At 47.9% G+C, this 19910-nt stretch overlaps 1 protein-coding gene across 2 annotated transcripts in view; it reads right to left on the reverse strand.

Annotated features, from left to right (window-relative positions):
• Positions 1-19910, reverse strand: part of cdk15 (cyclin-dependent kinase 15) — a 152861-nt gene that overhangs the window by 121171 nt on the left and 11780 nt on the right. For both annotated transcript variants that reach the window (XM_072481644.1, XM_072481638.1), the window contains exons 3-5: positions 17119-17268; positions 16445-16539; positions 7837-7916 (exon numbers count right to left, since the gene is read on the reverse strand). In XM_072481644.1, coding sequence (XP_072337745.1) covers positions 7837-7916; positions 16445-16539; positions 17119-17268 — 325 coding nt within the window. The remainder of the gene's footprint in view (positions 1-7836; positions 7917-16444; positions 16540-17118; positions 17269-19910) is intronic.

Consider the following 19910-nt stretch of genomic DNA (forward strand, 5'->3'; position numbering starts at 1 on the left):
GCACAGCAGTGAATTACGGTATATATAACACACCCTCACAGCAGTAAATTATGGTATATCTAACACACCCTCACAGGAGTGAATTATGGTATATATAACACACCCTCACAGCCGTGAATTATGGTATATATAACACACCCGCACAGCAGTGAATTACGGTATATATAACACACCCGCACAGCAGTGAATTACGGTATATATAACACACCCGCACAGCAGTAAATTATGGTATATATAACACACCCTCACATGAGGGAATTATGGTATATATAACACACCCGCACAGCAGTGAATTACAGTATATATAACACACCCGCACCGCAGTGAATTACGGTATATATAACGCACCCGCACAGCAGTGAATTATGGTATATATAACACACCCTCACAGGAGTGAATTATGCTATATATAACACACCCGCACAGCAGTGAATTACAGTATTTATAACACACCCGCACCGCAGTGAATTACGGTATATATAACGCACCCGCACAGCAGTGAATTATGGTATATATAACACACCCTCACAGCAGTAAATTATGGTATATATAACACGCCCTCACAGGAGTGAATTACAGTTTATATAGTACACACTCACAACAGTGAATTATGGTATATATAATACATCCTCACAACAGTGAATTACGGTATATATAACACACCCGCACAGCAGTGAATTACGGTATATATAACACACCCTCACAGCAGTGAATTCCGGTATATGTAACACACCATCACAGCATGAATTACGGTATATATAACACACCCGCACAACAGTGAATTACGGTATATATAACACACCCTCACAGCAGTAAATTACGGTATATATAACACACCCTCACAGCAGTGAATTACAGTATATATAACACACCCTCACAGCAGTGAATTACAGTATATAGAACACACCCTCACAGCAGTGAATTATGGTATTTGTAACACACCCTCACAGCAGTGAATTATGGTATATATAACACACCCTCACAGCAGTGAATTACAGTATATATAACACACCCTCACAGCGGTGAATTACGGTATATATAACACACCCTCACAGCAGTGAATTACGGTATATATAACACACCCTCACAGCAGTGAATTACAGTATATTATAACACACCCTCACAGCGGTGAATTACGGTATATATAACACACCCGCACAAAAGTGAATTACGGTATATATAACACACCCTCACAGCAGTAAATTACGGTATATATAACACACCCGCACAACTGTGAATTACGGTATATATAACACACCCTCAAAGCAGTAAATTACGGTATATATAACACACCCTCACAGCAGTGAATTATGGTATTTGTAACACACCCTCACAGCAGTGAATTACGGTATATATAACACACCCTCACAGCAGTGAATTACAGTATATAGAACACACCCTCACAGCAGTGAATTATGGTATTTGTAACACACCCTCACAGCAGTGAATTATGGTATATATAACACACCCTCACAGCAGTGAATTACAGTATATATAACACACCCTCACAGCGGTGAATTACGGTATATATAACACACCCTCACAGCAGTGAATTATGGTATATATAACACACCCTCACAGCAGTGAATTACAGTATATATAACACACCCTCACAGCGGTGAATTACGGTATATATAACACACCCGCACAACAGAGAATTACGGTATATATAACACACCCTCACAGCAGTAAATTACGGTATATATAACACACCCGCACAACAGTGAATTACGGTATATATAACACACCCTCACAGCAGTAAATTACGGTATATATAACACACCCTCACAGCAGTGAATTATGGTATTTGTAACACACCCTCACAGCAGTGAATTACGATATATATAACACACCCGCACAACAGTGAATTACGGTATATATAACACACCCGCACAGCCGCAAATTACGGTATATATAACACACCCGCACAGCAGTGAATTACGGTATATATAACACACCCTCACAGCAGTAAATTACGGTATATATAACACACCCTCACAGCAGTGAATTAAGGTATATATAACATCCTCACAGCAGTAAATTATGGTATATATATATATAACACATCCTCACAACAGTGAATTACAGTATATATAACACACCCTCACAGCAGTGAATTACGCTATATGTATAACACACCCTCACAGCAGTAAATTACGGTATATATAACATACCCTCACAGCAGTGAATTACAGTATATATAACACACCCTCAAACAGTGAATTACGGTACATATAACACACCCTCACAACAGTGAATGACGGTATATTTAACACACCCTCACAGCGGTGAATTACGCTATATATATATAACACACCCTCACAGCAGTGAATTATGGATTATAAAACAGACCTTCACAGCAGTGAATTACAGTATATATAACACCCTCACAGCGGTGAATTACACTATATGTATAACACACCCTCATAGCAGCGAATTACGTTATATATAACATCCTCACAGCAGTAAATTATGGTATATATATCACACTCTCACAACAGTGAATTACAGTATGTATAAGATGCTCACAACAGTGAATTACGGTATATATAACACCCTCATAGCAGCGAATTACGTTATATATAACATCCTCACAGTAGTAAATTATGGTATATATATCACACTCTCACAACAGTGAATTACAGTATGTATAAGATGCTCACAACAGTGAATTACGGTATATATAACATCCTCACAGCAGTGAATTACGGTATATATAACACACCCTCACAGCAGTGTATTATGGTAGAGATTACACCCCCCCACAGCAGTGAATTACGGTATATATAACATCGTCACAGCAGTGAATTATGGTATATATAACACACCCTCGCTCTGCACCATCCCTCATACCAGTAAATTACAGTATATGTAACACACCCTCGCTCTGCACCATCCCTCACACCAGTGAATTACGGTATATGTAACACACCCTCGCTCTGCACCATCCCTCACACCAGTAAATTACAGTATATGTAACACACCCTCGCTCTGCACCATCCCTCACACCAGTGAATTACGGTATATGTAACACACCCTCACTCTGCACCATCCCTCACACCAGTAAATTACAGTATATGTAACACACCCTCGCTCTGCACCATCCCTCACACCAGTGAATTAAGGTATATGTAACACACCCTCGCTCTGCACCATCTCTCACACCAGTAAATTACAGTATATGTAACACACCCTCGCTCTGCACCATCTCTCACACCAGTAAATTACAGTATATGTAACACACCCTCGCTCTGCACCATCTCTCACACCAGTAAATTACAGTATATGTAACACACCCTCGCTCTGCACCATCTCTCACACCAGTGAATTACGGTATATGTAACACACCCTCGCTCTGCACCATCCCTCACACCAGTAAATTACAGTATATGTAACACACCCTCGCTCTGCACCATCTCTCACACCAGTGAATTACGGTATATGTAACACACCCTCGCTCTGCACCATCTCTCACACCAGTGAATTACAGTATATGTAACACACCCTCGCTCTGCACCATCCCTCACACCAGTAAATTACAGTATATGTAACACACCCTCGCTCTGCACCATCTCTCACACCAGTAAATTACAGTATATGTAACACACCCTCGCTCTGCACCATCTCTCACACCAGTGAATTACAGTATGTGTAACACACCCTCGCTCTGCACCATCTCTCACAGCAGTAAATTACAGTATATGTAACACACCCTCGCTCTGCACCATCCCTCACACCAGTGAATTACGGTATATGTAACACACCCTCGCTCTGCACCATCTCTCACACCAGTGAATTACGGTATATGTAACACACCCTCGCTCTGCACCATCTCTCACACCAGTGAATTACAGTATATGTAACACACCCTCGCTCTGCACCATCTCTCACACCAGTGAATTACGGTATATGTAACACACCCTCGCTCTGCACCATCTCTCACAGCAGTAAATTACAGTATATGTAACACACCCTCGCTCTGCACCATCTCTCACACCAGTGAATTAAGGTATATGTAACACACCCTCGCTCTGCACCATCTCTCACACCAGTAAATTACAGTATATGTAACACACCCTCGCTCTGCACCATCCCTCACACCAGTAAATTACAGTATATGTAACACACCCTCGCTCTGCACCATCTCTCACACCAGTGAATTACAGTATATGTAACACACCCTCGCTCTGCACCATCCCTCACACCAGTGAATTACAGTATATGTAACACACCCTCGCTCTGCACCATCCCTCACAGCAGTAAATTACAGTATATGTAACACACCCTCGCTCTGCACCATCTCTCACACCAGTAAATTACGGTATATGTAACACATCCTCGCACTGCACCATCTCTCACACCAGTGAATTACAGTATATGTAACACACCCTCGCTCTGCACCATCTCTCACACCAGTAAATTACAGTATATGTAACACACCCTCGCTCTGCACCATCTCTCACACCAGTAAATTACAGTATATGTAACACACCCTCGCTCTGCACCATCTCTCACACCAGTAAATTACAGTATATGTAACACACCCTCGCTCTGCACCATCTCTCACACCAGTAAATTACGGTATATGTAACACACCCTCGCTCTGCACCATCCCTCACAGCAGTAAATTACAGTATATGTAACACATCCTCGCACTGCACCATCTCTCACACCAGTGAATTACAGTATATGTAACACACCCTCGCTCTGCACCATCCCTCACGGCAGTGAATTAAGGTATATGTAACACACCCTCGCTCTGCACCATCTCTCACACCAGTAAATTACAGTATATGTAAGACACCCTCGCTCTGCACCATCTCTCACACCAGTAAATTACAGTATATGTAACACACCCTCGCTCTGCACCATCTCTCACACCAGTAAATTACGGTATATGTAACACACCCTCGCTCTGCACCATCTCTCACACCAGTAAATTACAGTATATGTAACACACCCTCGCTCTGCACCATCTCTCACACCAGTAAATTACGGTATATGTAACACACCCTCGCTCTGCACCATCTCTCACACCAGTAAATTACAGTATATGTAACACACCCTCGCTCTGCACCATCTCTCACACCAGTGAATTACGGTATATGTAACACACCCTCACTCTGCACCATCCCTCACACCAGTAAATTACAGTATATGTAACACACCCTCGCTCTGCACCATCTCTCACACCAGTGAATTACGGTATATGTAACACACCCTCGCTCTGCACCATCTCTCACACCAGTAAATTACAGTATATGTAACACACCCTCGCTCTGCACCATCTCTCACACCAGTAAATTACGGTATATGTAACACATCCTCGCACTGCACCATCCCTCACGGCAGTGAATTACAGTATGTGTAACACACCCTCGCTCTGCACCATCCCTCACACCAGTAAATTACGGTATATGTAACACATCCTCGCACTGCACCATCTCTCACACCAGTGAATTACGGTATATGTAACACACCCTCGCTCTGCACCATCCCTCACACCAGTGAATTACGGTATATGTAACACACCCTCGCTCTGCACCATCTCTCACACCAGTGAATTACGGTATATGTAACACACCCTCGCTCTGCACCATCTCTCACACCAGTGAATTACAGTATATGTAACACACCCTCGCTCTGCACCATCTCTCACACCAGTGAATTACGGTATATGTAACACACCCTCGCTCTGCACCATCTCGCACAGCAGTAAATTACAGTATATGTAACACACCCTCGCTCTGCACCATCTCTCACACCAGTGAATTAAGGTATATGTAACACACCCTCGCTCTGCACCATCTCTCACACCAGTAAATTACAGTATATGTAACACACCCTCGCTCTGCACCATCCCTCACACCAGTAAATTACAGTATATGTAACACACCCTCGCTCTGCACCATCTCTCACACCAGTGAATTACAGTATATGTAACACACCCTCGCTCTGCACCATCCCTCACACCAGTGAATTACAGTATATGTAACACACCCTCGCTCTGCACCATCCCTCACAGCAGTAAATTACAGTATATGTAACACACCCTCGCTCTGCACCATCTCTCACACCAGTAAATTACGGTATATGTAACACATCCTCGCACTGCACCATCTCTCACACCAGTGAATTACAGTATATGTAACACACCCTCGCTCTGCACCATCTCTCACACCAGTAAATTACAGTATATGTAACACACCCTCGCTCTGCACCATCTCTCACACCAGTAAATTACAGTATATGTAACACACCCTCGCTCTGCACCATCTCTCACACCAGTAAATTACGGTATATGTAACACACCCTCGCTCTGCACCATCCCTCACAGCAGTAAATTACAGTATATGTAACACATCCTCGCACTGCACCATCTCTCACACCAGTGAATTACAGTATATGTAACACACCCTCGCTCTGCACCATCCCTCACGGCAGTGAATTAAGGTATATGTAACACACCCTCGCTCTGCACCATCTCTCACACCAGTAAATTACAGTATATGTAAGACACCCTCGCTCTGCACCATCTCTCACACCAGTAAATTACAGTATATGTAACACACCCTCGCTCTGCACCATCTCTCACACCAGTGAATTACGGTATATGTAACACACCCTCGCTCTGCACCATCTCTCACACCAGTAAATTACAGTATATGTAACACACCCTCGCTCTGCACCATCTCTCACACCAGTAAATTACGGTATATGTAACACACCCTCGCTCTGCACCATCTCTCACACCAGTAAATTACGGTATATGTAACACATCCTCGCACTGCACCATCCCTCACGGCAGTGAATTACAGTATATGTAACACACCCTCGCTCTGCACCATCCCTCACGGCAGTGAATTACAGTATATGTAACACACCCTCGCTCTGCACCATCTCTCACACCAGTAAATTACAGTATATGTAACACACCCTCGCTCTGCACCATCTCTCACACCAGTAAATTACGGTATATGTAACACATCCTCGCTCTGCACCATCTCTCACACCAGTAAATTACAGTATATGTAAGACACCCTCGCTCTGCACCATCTCTCACACCAGTAAATTACAGTATATGTAACACACCCTCGCTCTGCACCATCTCTCACACCAGTGAATTACGGTATATGTAACACACCCTCGCTCTGCACCATCTCTCACACCAGTAAATTACAGTATATGTAACACACCCTCGCTCTGCACCATCTCTCACACCAGTAAATTACGGTATATGTAACACACCCTCGCTCTGCACCATCTGTCACACCAGTAAATTACGGTATATGTAACACATCCTCGCACTGCACCATCCCTCACGGCAGTGAATTACAGTATATGTAACACACCCTCGCTCTGCACCATCTCTCACAGCAGTAAATTACGGTATATGTAACACACCCTCGCTCTGCACCATCTCTCACACCAGTGAATTACAGTATATGTAACACACCCTCGCTCTGCACCATCCCTCACACCAGTGAATTACAGTATATGTAACACACCCTCGCTCTGCACCATCCCTCACGGCAGTGAATTACAGTATATGTAACACACCCTCGCTCTGCACCATCCCTCACACCAGTGAATTACAGTATATGTAACACACCCTCGCTCTGCACCATCCCTCACGGCAGTGAATTACGGTATATGTAACACACCCTCGCTCTGCACCATCTCTCACACCAGTAAATTACAGTATATGTAACACACCCTCGCTCTGCACCATCTCTCACACCAGTAAATTACGGTATATGTAACACATCCTCGCACTGCACCATCCCTCACGGCAGTGAATTACTGCATATATAACACACCTCGTTCTGTACCTACCCTCACGGATTGCTGTGAAAGGGACGCCTTCTTCTTCCTGCATCTTAATCACTTTCAGGGCAACAAGGTTACCATTTATCCTGTGCAGAGTGAGTGGAGCATTAACACCAGTGATACTCATACTGAAATATCTCAGACTGTTTGCCATAATAGTGGTGCAATGGTTGTTGTGTGGAGAAATGGGACAATTACTCAAGAGCAGCAATAAGAGGGATTTCCAGTTAACCTGGCGGTTTAGCGGTCACCCCAACTCTTTGAACACGTGCTGTGGCCTTTATATGGATGACCCAGCATTTAGCTCTGGTCTTTCTATTAGAATGATAATGGGAATCTGTATCCCCTGGCAGAGGGATCAAAAGAAAATGATCCAGATTCAAGATAATTGGTAGAAATGGCTGCAACCAACAATTTGACAAGTAAACAGCTGAAACCACCCACTTTTGAACCATTCGGATAAAGTTAGTAGCCACTCCAAAATGAGACACACAGCACAGATTTGTGAAAGTCAATTCACGTTTGAAGGAGATAAAGGAAATGTGGGGGATGTTAAGTGTAGAGATTTTCAGAAAGTACTTGCTAGGATGGGGTGGAGGAGGCTGTCTGTGTTTCGAATAATTCAAAACAGAGTGGCATGGATAGCCAGATAAAGAGCATAGTGAGGAGGAGTGAGAACAACCTCAGGTTAGTGGAATGGCAGAGAGGGGCAACTCTGGTTTAATGTGGAGGGGTGAGGGGTAATACATGTTCAGAGGGAGTGGGAGGGAACACTAAATGAAGAGACCTTGGAGCACATGGATAGCCAGATGGCTGATTGACATGAGGATTCACAGTTGGAATGAATGGCGTATTCCTGAGATTAGGCATGAGTTGAGAGTAGGATGCCCGCAGGGTTAATGCTGGGCACAGTCGTCTTCTCAATGATATGGATTTGGGCACAGGGACAACAGTCTAAAACGTGGACAATGATTGAGTACAGTAAGATGGCTTGGCGTAGTTGAGGTGGAGTGAGAACAACCTCAGTTTAATGGAACGGGCAGAGAGTGGGCAACTCCAGTTTAATGTGGAGAGGTGAGAGGTAACCATGTTCGGAGGGAACGGGAGGGGACCTTAGAGCACGTGGATAAACAGAGGCTGTCAGATTCAAACACACAAATCCCGACAGTTTGAATGGAGGGAGATAATTCCATTAAAAGGGTCATTTTGATTTGGGATTCTATAAATAGAAGCTTTTTAGGCATTTTTACAGAAAAGAGAACAAGCTCAGAGAGAAGTTACAAAGTGGATTCACCAGGCTGAGGGCAGGGATGGAAGCTAAAAGTTATGGGGAGAGATTGGAATTGTTTCCACTGGAATAGAAAAAACTATTGTTACAAAGGTGTGCTCTGTGGTACATTAATTGGTAACGTGACCTGCTGAACACGTAAACTTTCTGAAAAGGACATTTTGTGTAAACCAAAGGACACTGGCGTATTGCAGTGACTAAGATGCATTTGTAGAGACCATGTGCAGATTTATGGAGAAAGGGGGGGGGATTTTCCGCTCCTGTTTTCCAGAGGGGGGAATTTCAAAACGAATCTCATGGCGGCGAGTTTTCCTGCTGCGATTGTCCATGTCCCCCCGCCAATGACATAACAGGTATCCCGATGTTCATTTGTCCATTTATGACAGTGTGAATCATGACAGGTTTCAGCCCCCCCCCCCCCGTTGCGGTTTTACCCCCGTGAGGGGGAGTGTCACGCCTGGACTTTGCCAGGGGACAGTACCAGGAATGGTGTTGGCAGGGTGGGTGTTCCGTAGTGGGAGCTTTGTGAGGGGGCGTGGCAAAACGACACTCCATCTTTTAAAAACCCCAGTTGTTGTCTGAGCCCGCCCGCCTCGCTAGTGTGTTGTTGTAGGACCGGCCCCTTAAAATTATGTTGACTTGGCGCAGTGGTTAGCACTGCTGCCTCACGGCACCGAGGTTCCAGGATCGATCCCGGCTCTGGGTCACTGTCCGTGTGGAGTTTCCACATTTTCCCCGTGTCGGCATGGGTTTCGCCTCCACAACCCAAAAGATGTGCAGCGTAGGTGAATTGGCCACGCTAAATTGCCCCTTAATTGGAAAAAATGAATTGGGTACTGTAAATTTATTTATTTTTTACAATTTATGTTGACTAAGAGCCTAAAAATGCAGTGGAGGAAGCCGCCTTTGGGCCAAGCACCCTCAACCCAGTTTTTCACACCCACTGCGCCACTCTGCAAAACAAAAAGTCAGAACATTCCAACCAGAATCTATAGAGCTCTCAGGGACAGTGGCTAAGAAAAGGCCCAGATTGAAACCTGAGAGACGTCACATGACACAACTGCATATTAGATTTGAACAAACAGACAGAGACTGCAACAGGGACAGTAGGAACAACCCCCTTACCCCCTCGTTCTGAAACCCCTCAACAAAGCTGAGCCTGTTTGTCGTTTGAAAACTCACGAGAAGAGCAGCTCATTGCTGAAAACTGAGAGGTCTTAAAGGAGTAGACACGGTTAAGTTCACATTGAACTGGCAATATCGCTTTTTTAAAACAAATATTCAAATGTCAGTTCACCCTTCCTAGCCTGGTTGTAACACTATGGGGAAATTTAATAAGGAATGCTTTGGAAACTGAGGGGTTACCTGTACACTCATCTGATCCCATCACTCCCCCTCCCTGGCACCATCAACACACCTTCCCTTCCCCCAATCCTACTGCACTCCTTTCCGAAACCTGATCCCCCATCACTTCCGTGCCCTGACTGCATCAGTTTCCTCTCCTTCCCCATGACCCTGCCACGCCCATTCATGTATCTTGCCATCATCACTCCCCCTCTCTGCACCATTACTCCCACCTGCTCCATTAACCCCCTTCTCATTACTCCCCCTTGCCCTATTCCTAGTCCCCCCCACCCTACAGTCTGCTCCTCCCATTTACCTCCCCTTCTGGAAATTGGAGGTAATAGTTTGTCAGGTTTGATGGGCGCTACACTGGATAGTGTCCCTCAAAAAGCCTCCAAAGGACTTCCGGTTGCGGTGAGGATGAGCTAGCCGCACGTTTCGGCGGCTCCAGCTCCGACGGACCTTCGGGCTCTTTTAAGAGCCCCAACGGGGAATTTTTTGACGACGCAACCCGGTGTGGGGTGTGTGAGAAGGGAGTCCCCCCCCCCCAACGAAGGAGGAAAAAACCGGCGGCGGCGGCTGCAGCGCGAGGAATCGTCGACCAAAGGGTCAGAAAGAGAGAAGCACAAGATGGCGGCGGAGAAAGCGCAGGCGACATGGGGGCCTGAGCAGGATGAAATTGTGAGACGGTGCGTGGAGCTGCTGAAGAGGGAGGTGCTGACCCCGTTGCTACAGGCAATTGAGGGGCTCAAGGAGACACTAAAGACCCAGGAGACAGAGCTCCGCGTGGTGGAGCAGAAGGTGACAGATATTGAGGATGAGATCCTGGGCCTGGCGGTTAAGACACAGGCGCACGAGGCACTTCATAAAAAGTGTACTGAAAGGATCGAGGCCCTAGAAAACGGAGCGCGAAGGAAGAACCTTCGGATACTGGGTCTCCCTGAGGGTGTGGAAGGAGTGGACTGTGGAGCTTATGCAAGTACAATACTGAGCTCACTGATTGGTGCTGAGGCCCCTACGGGCCCCTTGGAGGTGGAGTGGGCAAATCGGATTCCGGCGAGAAGACCAAAAGCGGGAGAACCACCCAGGGCGATAATCGTGCGATTTTACCGCCTTAAGGATAGAGAAGAGGTCCTGAGATGGGCGAAAAAGGTGCGGAGTAGCAGATCGGAGAATGCAGTGGTACGGGTATACCAGGATTGGAGTGCGGAGGTGGCGGAAAGGAGGGCGAGCTTTAACCGAGCCGAAGAGGTGTTGCATAAAAGGAAGGTGAAGTTCGGGATGCTGCAGCCGGCAAGACTATGGGTCACGTATCAGGAGAGATACCATTATTTCGAGACGGCGGAGGAAGCCTGGACCTTTATCAAAGAGGAGAAATTGGATCGGAACTGAGGGACTGATGCTGCAGGAAATGTTATTGTTAATGTTATGGTTGGAGTTAATTGAGAAGTAAATTGGGAAGGGGGGAGACATTGGGGAAATGTGGGCGCCGGTGAGGGGGGAAAGACGGGACATAGTTGGAGAATGGGGAAGGGGAGGGGGAGGGGAAAGGGAGCTGCGCCATAAGAGGCGGGTCAGGTAAAGGGATGTTCCCGCGCTAGAAAGAATAAGGCGGGAAGACAGGCGCAAGGCGGATGGGAGTTCCCCACACGGGGGGGTCGAGGAGTGAGCAGGAGTAGCCGGGGTCAGTTGAAGTCAGCTGACTTACGGAAGTAATATGGGGGGAGCAATCACGCTAGAAAGAGATCTAGCGGGGGGGGGGGGGGGGACAACTGGGTTGCTGCTGCGGAAATCCAAAAGGAAATGGAGTGGGTGGACGGGGATGGTGTGCGACGCTGGGGGAGCGAGCGGGAGCGCGGAGGCGGAATATGGGACTGGCCTAGAGAAGGTAATGGCTAGTCGACACGGGAGGGGGGCAGGTAGCCCCCTAGTGAGGCTGATCACGTGGAACGTGAGAGGCCTGAACGGACCGATAAAAAGGGCCCGAGTGCTCGCGCATTTAAAAGGACTAAGGGCAGACGTGGTTATGCTCCAAGAGACGCACCTAAAGGTGGCGGACCAAGTTAGGTTAAGGAAAGGATGGGTGGGACAGGTGTTCCACTCAGGACTAGACGCAAAGAATAGAGGGGTGGCCATTTTGGTGGGGAAACGGGTAGCATTTGAAGCAAAGAACCTCGTAGCAGATAGCGGGGGTAGATATGTAATGGTGAGTGGCAGGCTGGAGGGAATGGAGGTCGTGTTGGTTAATGTGTATGCCCCAAACTGGGACGATGCGGGATTTATGAGACGGATGCTGGGGCGTATACTGGACCTGGAGGTAGGAAACTTGATTTTAGGAGGGGACTTTAATACGGTGCTGGACCCGGGGCTAGATAGATCCAGCTCAAGGACCGGAAGAAGGCCGGCAGCGGCCAAAGTACTTAAGGGGTTTATGGACCAAATGGGGGGAGTGGATCCATGGCGATTTCTTAGACCTAGGGCTAGGGAGTTCTCCTTCTTCTCCCATGTCCATAAAGTGTACTCCCGGACAGATTTTTTTGTTTTGGGAAGGTCGTTGATCTCTAGGGTGGAAGAAGCTGAGTACTCAGCCATAGCAGTTTCGGACCATGCCCCACATTGGGTGGACCTGGAATTAGGAGAGGAAAGGGAGCAGAGAACACTCTGGCGATTAGAGGTGGGACTGATGGCGGATGAGGGAGTGTGTGCAAGAGTGAGGGGGTGTATTGAGAGATACCTGGAGGTCAATGACGACGGCGAGGTCCCTGTGGGAGTGGTATGGGAAGCACTAAAAGCGGTGGTCAGAGGAGAGCTGATCTCCATTGGGGCCACAAAAGGAAAACAGAGGCCAAGGAAAGGGAAAGATTACTGGGGGAGATTTTAAGGGTGGATAGGGAATTTGCAGAGACCCCGGAGGAGGAACTGTACAGGGAGAGGAGACGACTCCAGACGGAGTTTGACCTTCTGACCACCAGAAAGGCGGAGGTACTGTGGAGGAAGGCACAGGGGAGGAGGTATGAATATGGGGAAAAGGCTAGTCGCCTGTTGGCTCATCAATTGCGAAAGAGGGCAGCAGCGAGGGAGATAGGAGGAATTAGAGACGAAAGGGGAGACACGGTGCGAAGGGCAGGAAAGATAAATGAGGTGTTCAAGACCTTCTATGAGGGACTGTATAGGTCTCAACCCCCAGAGGGAGAGGAGGGGATGCGGCAGTTCCTGGACCAATTGAGGTTCCCGAAAATGGAGGAGCAGGAGGTGGCAGGCCTGGGGGCACCGATTGAGGTGGACGAGGTTATTAAGGGACTGGGAAGCATGCAAGCAGGGAAGGCCCCGGGACCAGACGGGTTCCCGGTGGAATATTACAGAAAATATGTGAACTTGTTGGCCCCGTTGATGGCGAGGACGTTCAATGAGGCCAGGGAAGGGGGGACTCTACCCCCGACGATGTCGGAGGCGACGATATCGCTAATTTTGAAGAGGGATAAAGATCCGTTGCAGTGCGGGTCCTATAGACCTATTTCATTATTGAACGTGGAGGCCAAATTGCTGGCAAAGGTACTGGCATCGAGGATAGAGGACTGTGTCCCGGGGGTAGCGCACGAAGGCCAGACAGGGTTCGTAAAAGGGAGACAACTGAATGTTAACGTGCGACGACTATTAGGGGTGATAATGATGCCCCCAGTGGAGGGGGAGGCAGAGATAGTGGCGGCAATGGATGCAGAGAAGGCATTTGATAGGGTGGAGTGGGAGTATTTATGGGAAGTGTTAAGGAGGTTTGGGTTCGGGAACGGGTTTATTAGCTGGGTTAGACTTCTTTATGGGGCTCCAACGGCAAGTGTAGTTACAGGTCGACAAAGATCGGAGTATTTCCGACTATATAGGGGAACAAGACAGGGATGCCCGCTGTCTCCATTGTTGTTCGCATTGGCAATTGAACCTCTGGCCATGGCGTTGAGAGACTCCAGGAAATGGAGAGGGGTGATTAGAGGGGGAGAAGAACACCGAGTTTCGTTATACGCAGATGACCTATTGTTATATGTGTCGGACCCAGCGGGGGGGATGATAGAGGTAATGCGAATTTTGAGGGGGTTCGGGGATTTCTCGGGGTATAGGCTAAACATGGGGAAGAGTGAATTATTTGTGATACATCCAGGGGACCAGAGTAGAGAGATAGAAGGCTTGCCTCTAAGGAAAGTGGAAAGAAACTTCCGATACCTGGGGATTCAGATCGCTAGGAGCTGGGGAACCTTGCACAGACTTAATCTGACACGGCTGGTAGAACAAATGGAGGAGGACTTCAAGAGGTGGGACATGCAGCCTCTATCGCTGGCGGGCAGGGTGCAAGCAATCAAGATGATGGTCCTCCCGAGGTCCCTATTTGTATTTCAATGTCTCCCTATACTAATCACCAAGACCTTTTTTAATAAAATAGACAGGAGCATAACGAGCTTCGTGTGGGCAGGGAAAGTTCCGAGAGTAAGGAGGGGGTTCCTTCAGCGTAGTAGGGACAGAGGAGGATTGGCACTACCAAACTTGGGCGATTACTATTGGGCCGCCAATGTGGCAATGATACGTAAATGGATGATGGAGGGTGAGGGAGCGGCGTGGAAAAGACTGGAGAGAAAGTCCTGTAAAGGGACGAGTTTAGAGGCGCTGGTGACGGCACCGCTACCGTTCTCACCTAAAAAGTTTACCACGAATCCGGTGGTGGCGGCAACATTGAATATCTGGGGACAGTGGAGGTGACAGAGAGGGGTGCGGGGAGCCCTGGTGGGGTCCCCAATCAGGAACAACCATAGGTTCGCCCCAGGAAGAATGGATGGAGGATTTCAGAGCTGGCACCAGTTGGGAATTAGGAGGGTGGGAGATTTGTTTATAGATGGGACTTTTGCGAGCTTGGGAGCATTGGAGGAAAAGTATGGGTTGCCCCGGGGAAATTTCTTGAGATATATGCAGGTGAGGGTGTTTACTAGACAACAGGTGAGGGAATTTCCGCTGCTCCCGACACAGGGGATTCAGGACAGAGTGCTTTCAGGGGTGTGGGTCGGAGAGGGCAAGGTGTCAGAGATATACCGAGAGATGAGGGAAGAGGGGGAGGAGTTGGTGGGCGAACTAAAAGGAAAGTGGGAAGAAGAACTAGGGGAGGAGATAGAGGAGGGTATGTGGGCTGATGCCCTAAGCAGGGTGAATTCCTCTTCCTCATGCGCCAGGCTTAGCCTGATTCAATTTAAGGTGCTACATAGAGCACACATAACGGGAGCAAGATTGAGCAGGTTCTTTGGAGTGGAGGACAGATGTGGGAGGTGTGGCGGGAGCCCGGCAAACCACGCACATATGTTTTGGGCGTGCCCGGCACTGGAAGGGTATTGGAAGGGAGTGACGGGAGTGATTTCGAAGGTGGTGAAGGCCCGGGTCAAACCAGGATGGGGTTAGCTCTATTTGGAATTGCGGATGAGCCGGGAGTGCAGGAGGCGAAAGAGGCCGACGTTGTGGCCTTTGCGTCCCTAGTAGCCCGGCGCAGGATCCTACTCATGTGGAAGGAGGCGAAACCCCCCGGACTGGAGGCCTGGGTAAACGATATGGCGGGGTTCATTAAACTGGAGCAGATAAAGTTTGCCCTGAGAGGGTCGGCTCAAGGGTTCACCAGGCGGTGGCAGCCATTTCTCGACTACCTAGGGGAACATTAGAGGGAAGACAGATGACCAGCAGCAGCAACCCAGGGGGAGGGGGGGGGGGGGGGGGGGGAGGGGGGGGGCGGGGGTTTTAGTTTAGTTTATGTCAAAAGATAATGGGGTTTTGTTATTTGTGTATTGTTAAAAATTTCTTTATTGTTATGTTTGCTTTGTAAGAGGGGAAAAATTGTTGTTTGGAAAAATTTTTCAATAAAATATATTTTTTTAAAAAAGCCTCCAAAGGTCTTCAGTGCTGGAGGAACCAGTCCGAACTGGGGTAACAAGGAGGATTAAAAAAAACATTATAACTAACCTGCTGATCCCCTTGTACACTGTGGAGTAGGATCCTTCCCCTAGTTTCTCCAGGTTTAGGTAAGAGGCTGCTGTCCCGAAACGTAGGCCACTTCGCTGAAATGCAGAAACTAATATTACAACTTGCATTTCCATAGCGGCTTTCATAACCTCAGGACATCCCAAGTTGCACCAGTGAAGTACTTTTGAACTGTTAGCACTGGCATAAAGGGGGAAATGTGTCAGCCATTTTGTGCACAGCAAGCTGCCAAAAATAGCAATGAAATAACAGCCCAAAGACCTTCTTTGGCGGTGTTGGCTGAGGGATGAATGTTGCCCAGGACACCGGGGAGAACTCCCCTGTCCTTCTGAGAAGGCAGGTGGGGCCTCCGTTTAATGGATCATTCAGAAAATGGCACCTCCAACACTGCAGCACTCTCTCAGTACTGCAACGTTACTTTCTTTTCATGCTTAAGTCTCTGGAGTGGAACTTAAGCCCACAACCTTCTGACTCATAGATGAGAACGCTACCCAATGAGCCACAGTTGACACTGTCCAATCTATAGATAGATCTAGAGAAGGTTACAGGGGGATACATCCCAACATAAAATGCATCATACTCTAAGTGGACTTGGGGAGATAAGCTATGATACGGGTAGGGACTGTTATATGGAGATTAGTGTTGATGCAGCGTACCCATTGGTGACCCTGGGTGTAGTTCTTGCACCCTATCGGAATGCTGTTGCTGCGACTCCTGTGCCCGCTGGGTTTTCGGGCCTGCAGTGTGTGGTACAGGCGGGGCTCGCAGACAAACGGACTTCTCGGTGACTCGGCAACCTCAGTCAGCTGGAAAAAGAGAAAACAACGTTCTTATCGAGACAGTGCTGGGTTATACGCCGAATAATCACCATCGCTGTGAAAATGCTCGGGCTCCAATTGCTTACTGGTCCTCTCCCCTGGTCCCTTTGCTTTGCCATGTGATCTCCAGTGATATTCAAACCTTTCCTGCCCCTACAGCTGGGCTCGGTGGGTATCACTCTTACCCAGAATTAGAAGGTTGTGGGTTGAAGCCCCATTCAAGGGACTTCAGCGCATCGTCCAGGAGGAGAGAAAGCCAGGGCTATCCCAGGTCCCAGAATTTGGGAGGGGCCTGCTGTCAGGGATGGGGTTTATCCCAACTCCTAAAATGTGGGAGAGGCCCGTTATTTGGTGCGGTTATGCGAGGGGCTTGTTGTTAAGGGTGGAGTGATGGGAGAGACCTGTTGCTAGGGGCAGGGCGATCCCAGCTCCAAATGTGCAGAAGGGCATGTTGTTCAGGGCAGGGCCTGTTGTTAGAGGCAGAGCATGTTGCTAGGGATGTGGTCATGGGAGGAGCCTGTGTTAAGGGATGAGGCTATCCCAGGTCCAATAATGTGGGAGGAGCCTGTGTGTGGGAAGGAATGTTGATAGGGGTCTGGTAATAGGGGGGACCTGTTGTTAGGTGGGGGGGGGAGGGTGATCTGAGCTCCCAAAGTGGGGCAGGGTTATAGGAGTGGATTGTTGTTGGGTGCGGCACTATCCCAGCTCCCATTGTGTGGGGCAGAACTATGGGTGGAGCCTGTTGTTAGGGTGGGGTAGTTCCATGTTCAGTAGTTTGGGGTGGCCTGTTGTTAGGAGTGGAATTGTGGGCGGGACGTGTTGTTAGAATCATAGAATCCCTAGTGTAGAAGGAGGCCATTCAGCCCATTGAGTCTGCACCGACCCTCCGTGAGAGCAACCTACCTAGGCCCACCCCCCTCCCCACTATCTCCGTAACCCTACCTAACCTGAACACCTCTGGACACTAAAGGGCAATTGAGCATGGCAATTCACCTAACCAGTACATCATTGGATTGTGGGACGAAACTGGAGCACCTGAATGAAACCCACGCAGACACTGGGAGAAAGTGCAAATTCCACACAGACAGCTAACAGTAGGATTATCGGAGGGGCGTATTGTCAGGAGCAGGATTGTTGGATGGGCCTGTTAGGGGTGGAGCTATGGGAAGCACCTAATGTTAGAGGTGGGACTATGGAGCAGCCTGTTAGGGGTGAGTGTTTAGCAGGGACGTGTTGTTAAGGGTGGAGTTATGGGAGGGGCCTGTTAAGGGTGGGATTATGGGAGGGCTCTGTTGTTAGGATGGGGTTGTGGAAGGAGCCTATTGTTAGGGTTGAGGTTATTAGACGGGCAGGTTGTTCGGGATGAGTTATGGGAGGAGCCCAACGTCAGGGGTGGGGTTAGAGGGCAGCACAGTGGCGCAGTGAGTAGTACTGCTGCCTCACGGCGCCGAGGTCCCAGGTTCGATCCCGGCTCTGGGTCACTGTCCGTGTGGAGTTTGCACTTTCTCGCTGTGTTTGCATGGGTTTCGCCCCCACAACCCAAAGATGTGCAGGGTAGGTGGATTGGCCACGGTAAATTGGCCCTTAATTGGGAAAAAAAATGAATTGGGTACTCTAAATTTATAAAAAAAATAGGGTGAGGTTATGCCAGCTCCCATTCATTGAGGTGGATTCTTTCAGTTCCTGCTGCCAGCACCATGTTGGCCAGGGCTAAAATTACTTGCAATAACCTGGACCACTAATAAGCATCTAAACAAGTTTCTAATAATAATCTTTATTATTGTGACAAGTAGGCTTACATTAACACGGCAATGAAGTTACTGTGAAAATCCCCTTGTCGCCACACTCCAGCACCTGTTCAGGTATACGGAGGGAGAATTCAGAATGTCCAATTTTATGTATAGATACCCCAATCGGAACCTGGCCCTTTCTAACACACAACATCCCGTTGTCCAGCTTCTGTTTGAGAACACTCTCTCAGCTTGCAGCGACCTCCTGATGCAGTAGGATGATAAATAACATTCAAATCAAACTTAACAAACCCTGGGGTTGATTCCCAAAATGGCATTGCGTGACAGTGATTCAATCTGAAGATTAAAATGTAGGCCAATAATGCTTGGTGATTCTGAATTTTGTTTCTTCGCTGAGTCTTTAGCTCCTCTTTGTTGCCTCCTCTGTGTGTTGAGACTTCCTTCTCGTGAGGTTAGAGTTTCTGTCACACTGCAACCTCAGGATGGCCTGAGCATGGGCATCACCACATTGTCTCCAAGGTAAAGGTTACAATGCACCTCTGCCATGGAACCTTTTACTTAAAATTACAGACATACAGCTCAGAAACAGCAATGTGGTCCAACCAGTCCACTAGAATCTCTTCTCCATCCTCGCTCATCTACCTCAATCAATGTAACTCACTACATGGGTGGCAGGGTAGCACAGTGGTTAGCACTGTTGCTTTATAGCTCCAGGGTCCCAGGTTTGATTCCCAGCTTGGGTCACTGTCTGTGCGGAGTCTGCACGTTCTCCCCGTGTCTGCGTGGGTTTCCTCCGGGTGCTCCGGTTTCCTCCCACAAGTCCCACAGACGTACTGTTAGGTAATTTGGACATTCTGAATTCTCCCTCAGTGTTCCTGA

This window comes from Scyliorhinus torazame, chromosome 2, assembly GCF_047496885.1.
Source record: "Scyliorhinus torazame isolate Kashiwa2021f chromosome 2, sScyTor2.1, whole genome shotgun sequence".
NCBI lineage: Eukaryota > Metazoa > Chordata > Chondrichthyes > Carcharhiniformes > Scyliorhinidae > Scyliorhinus > Scyliorhinus torazame.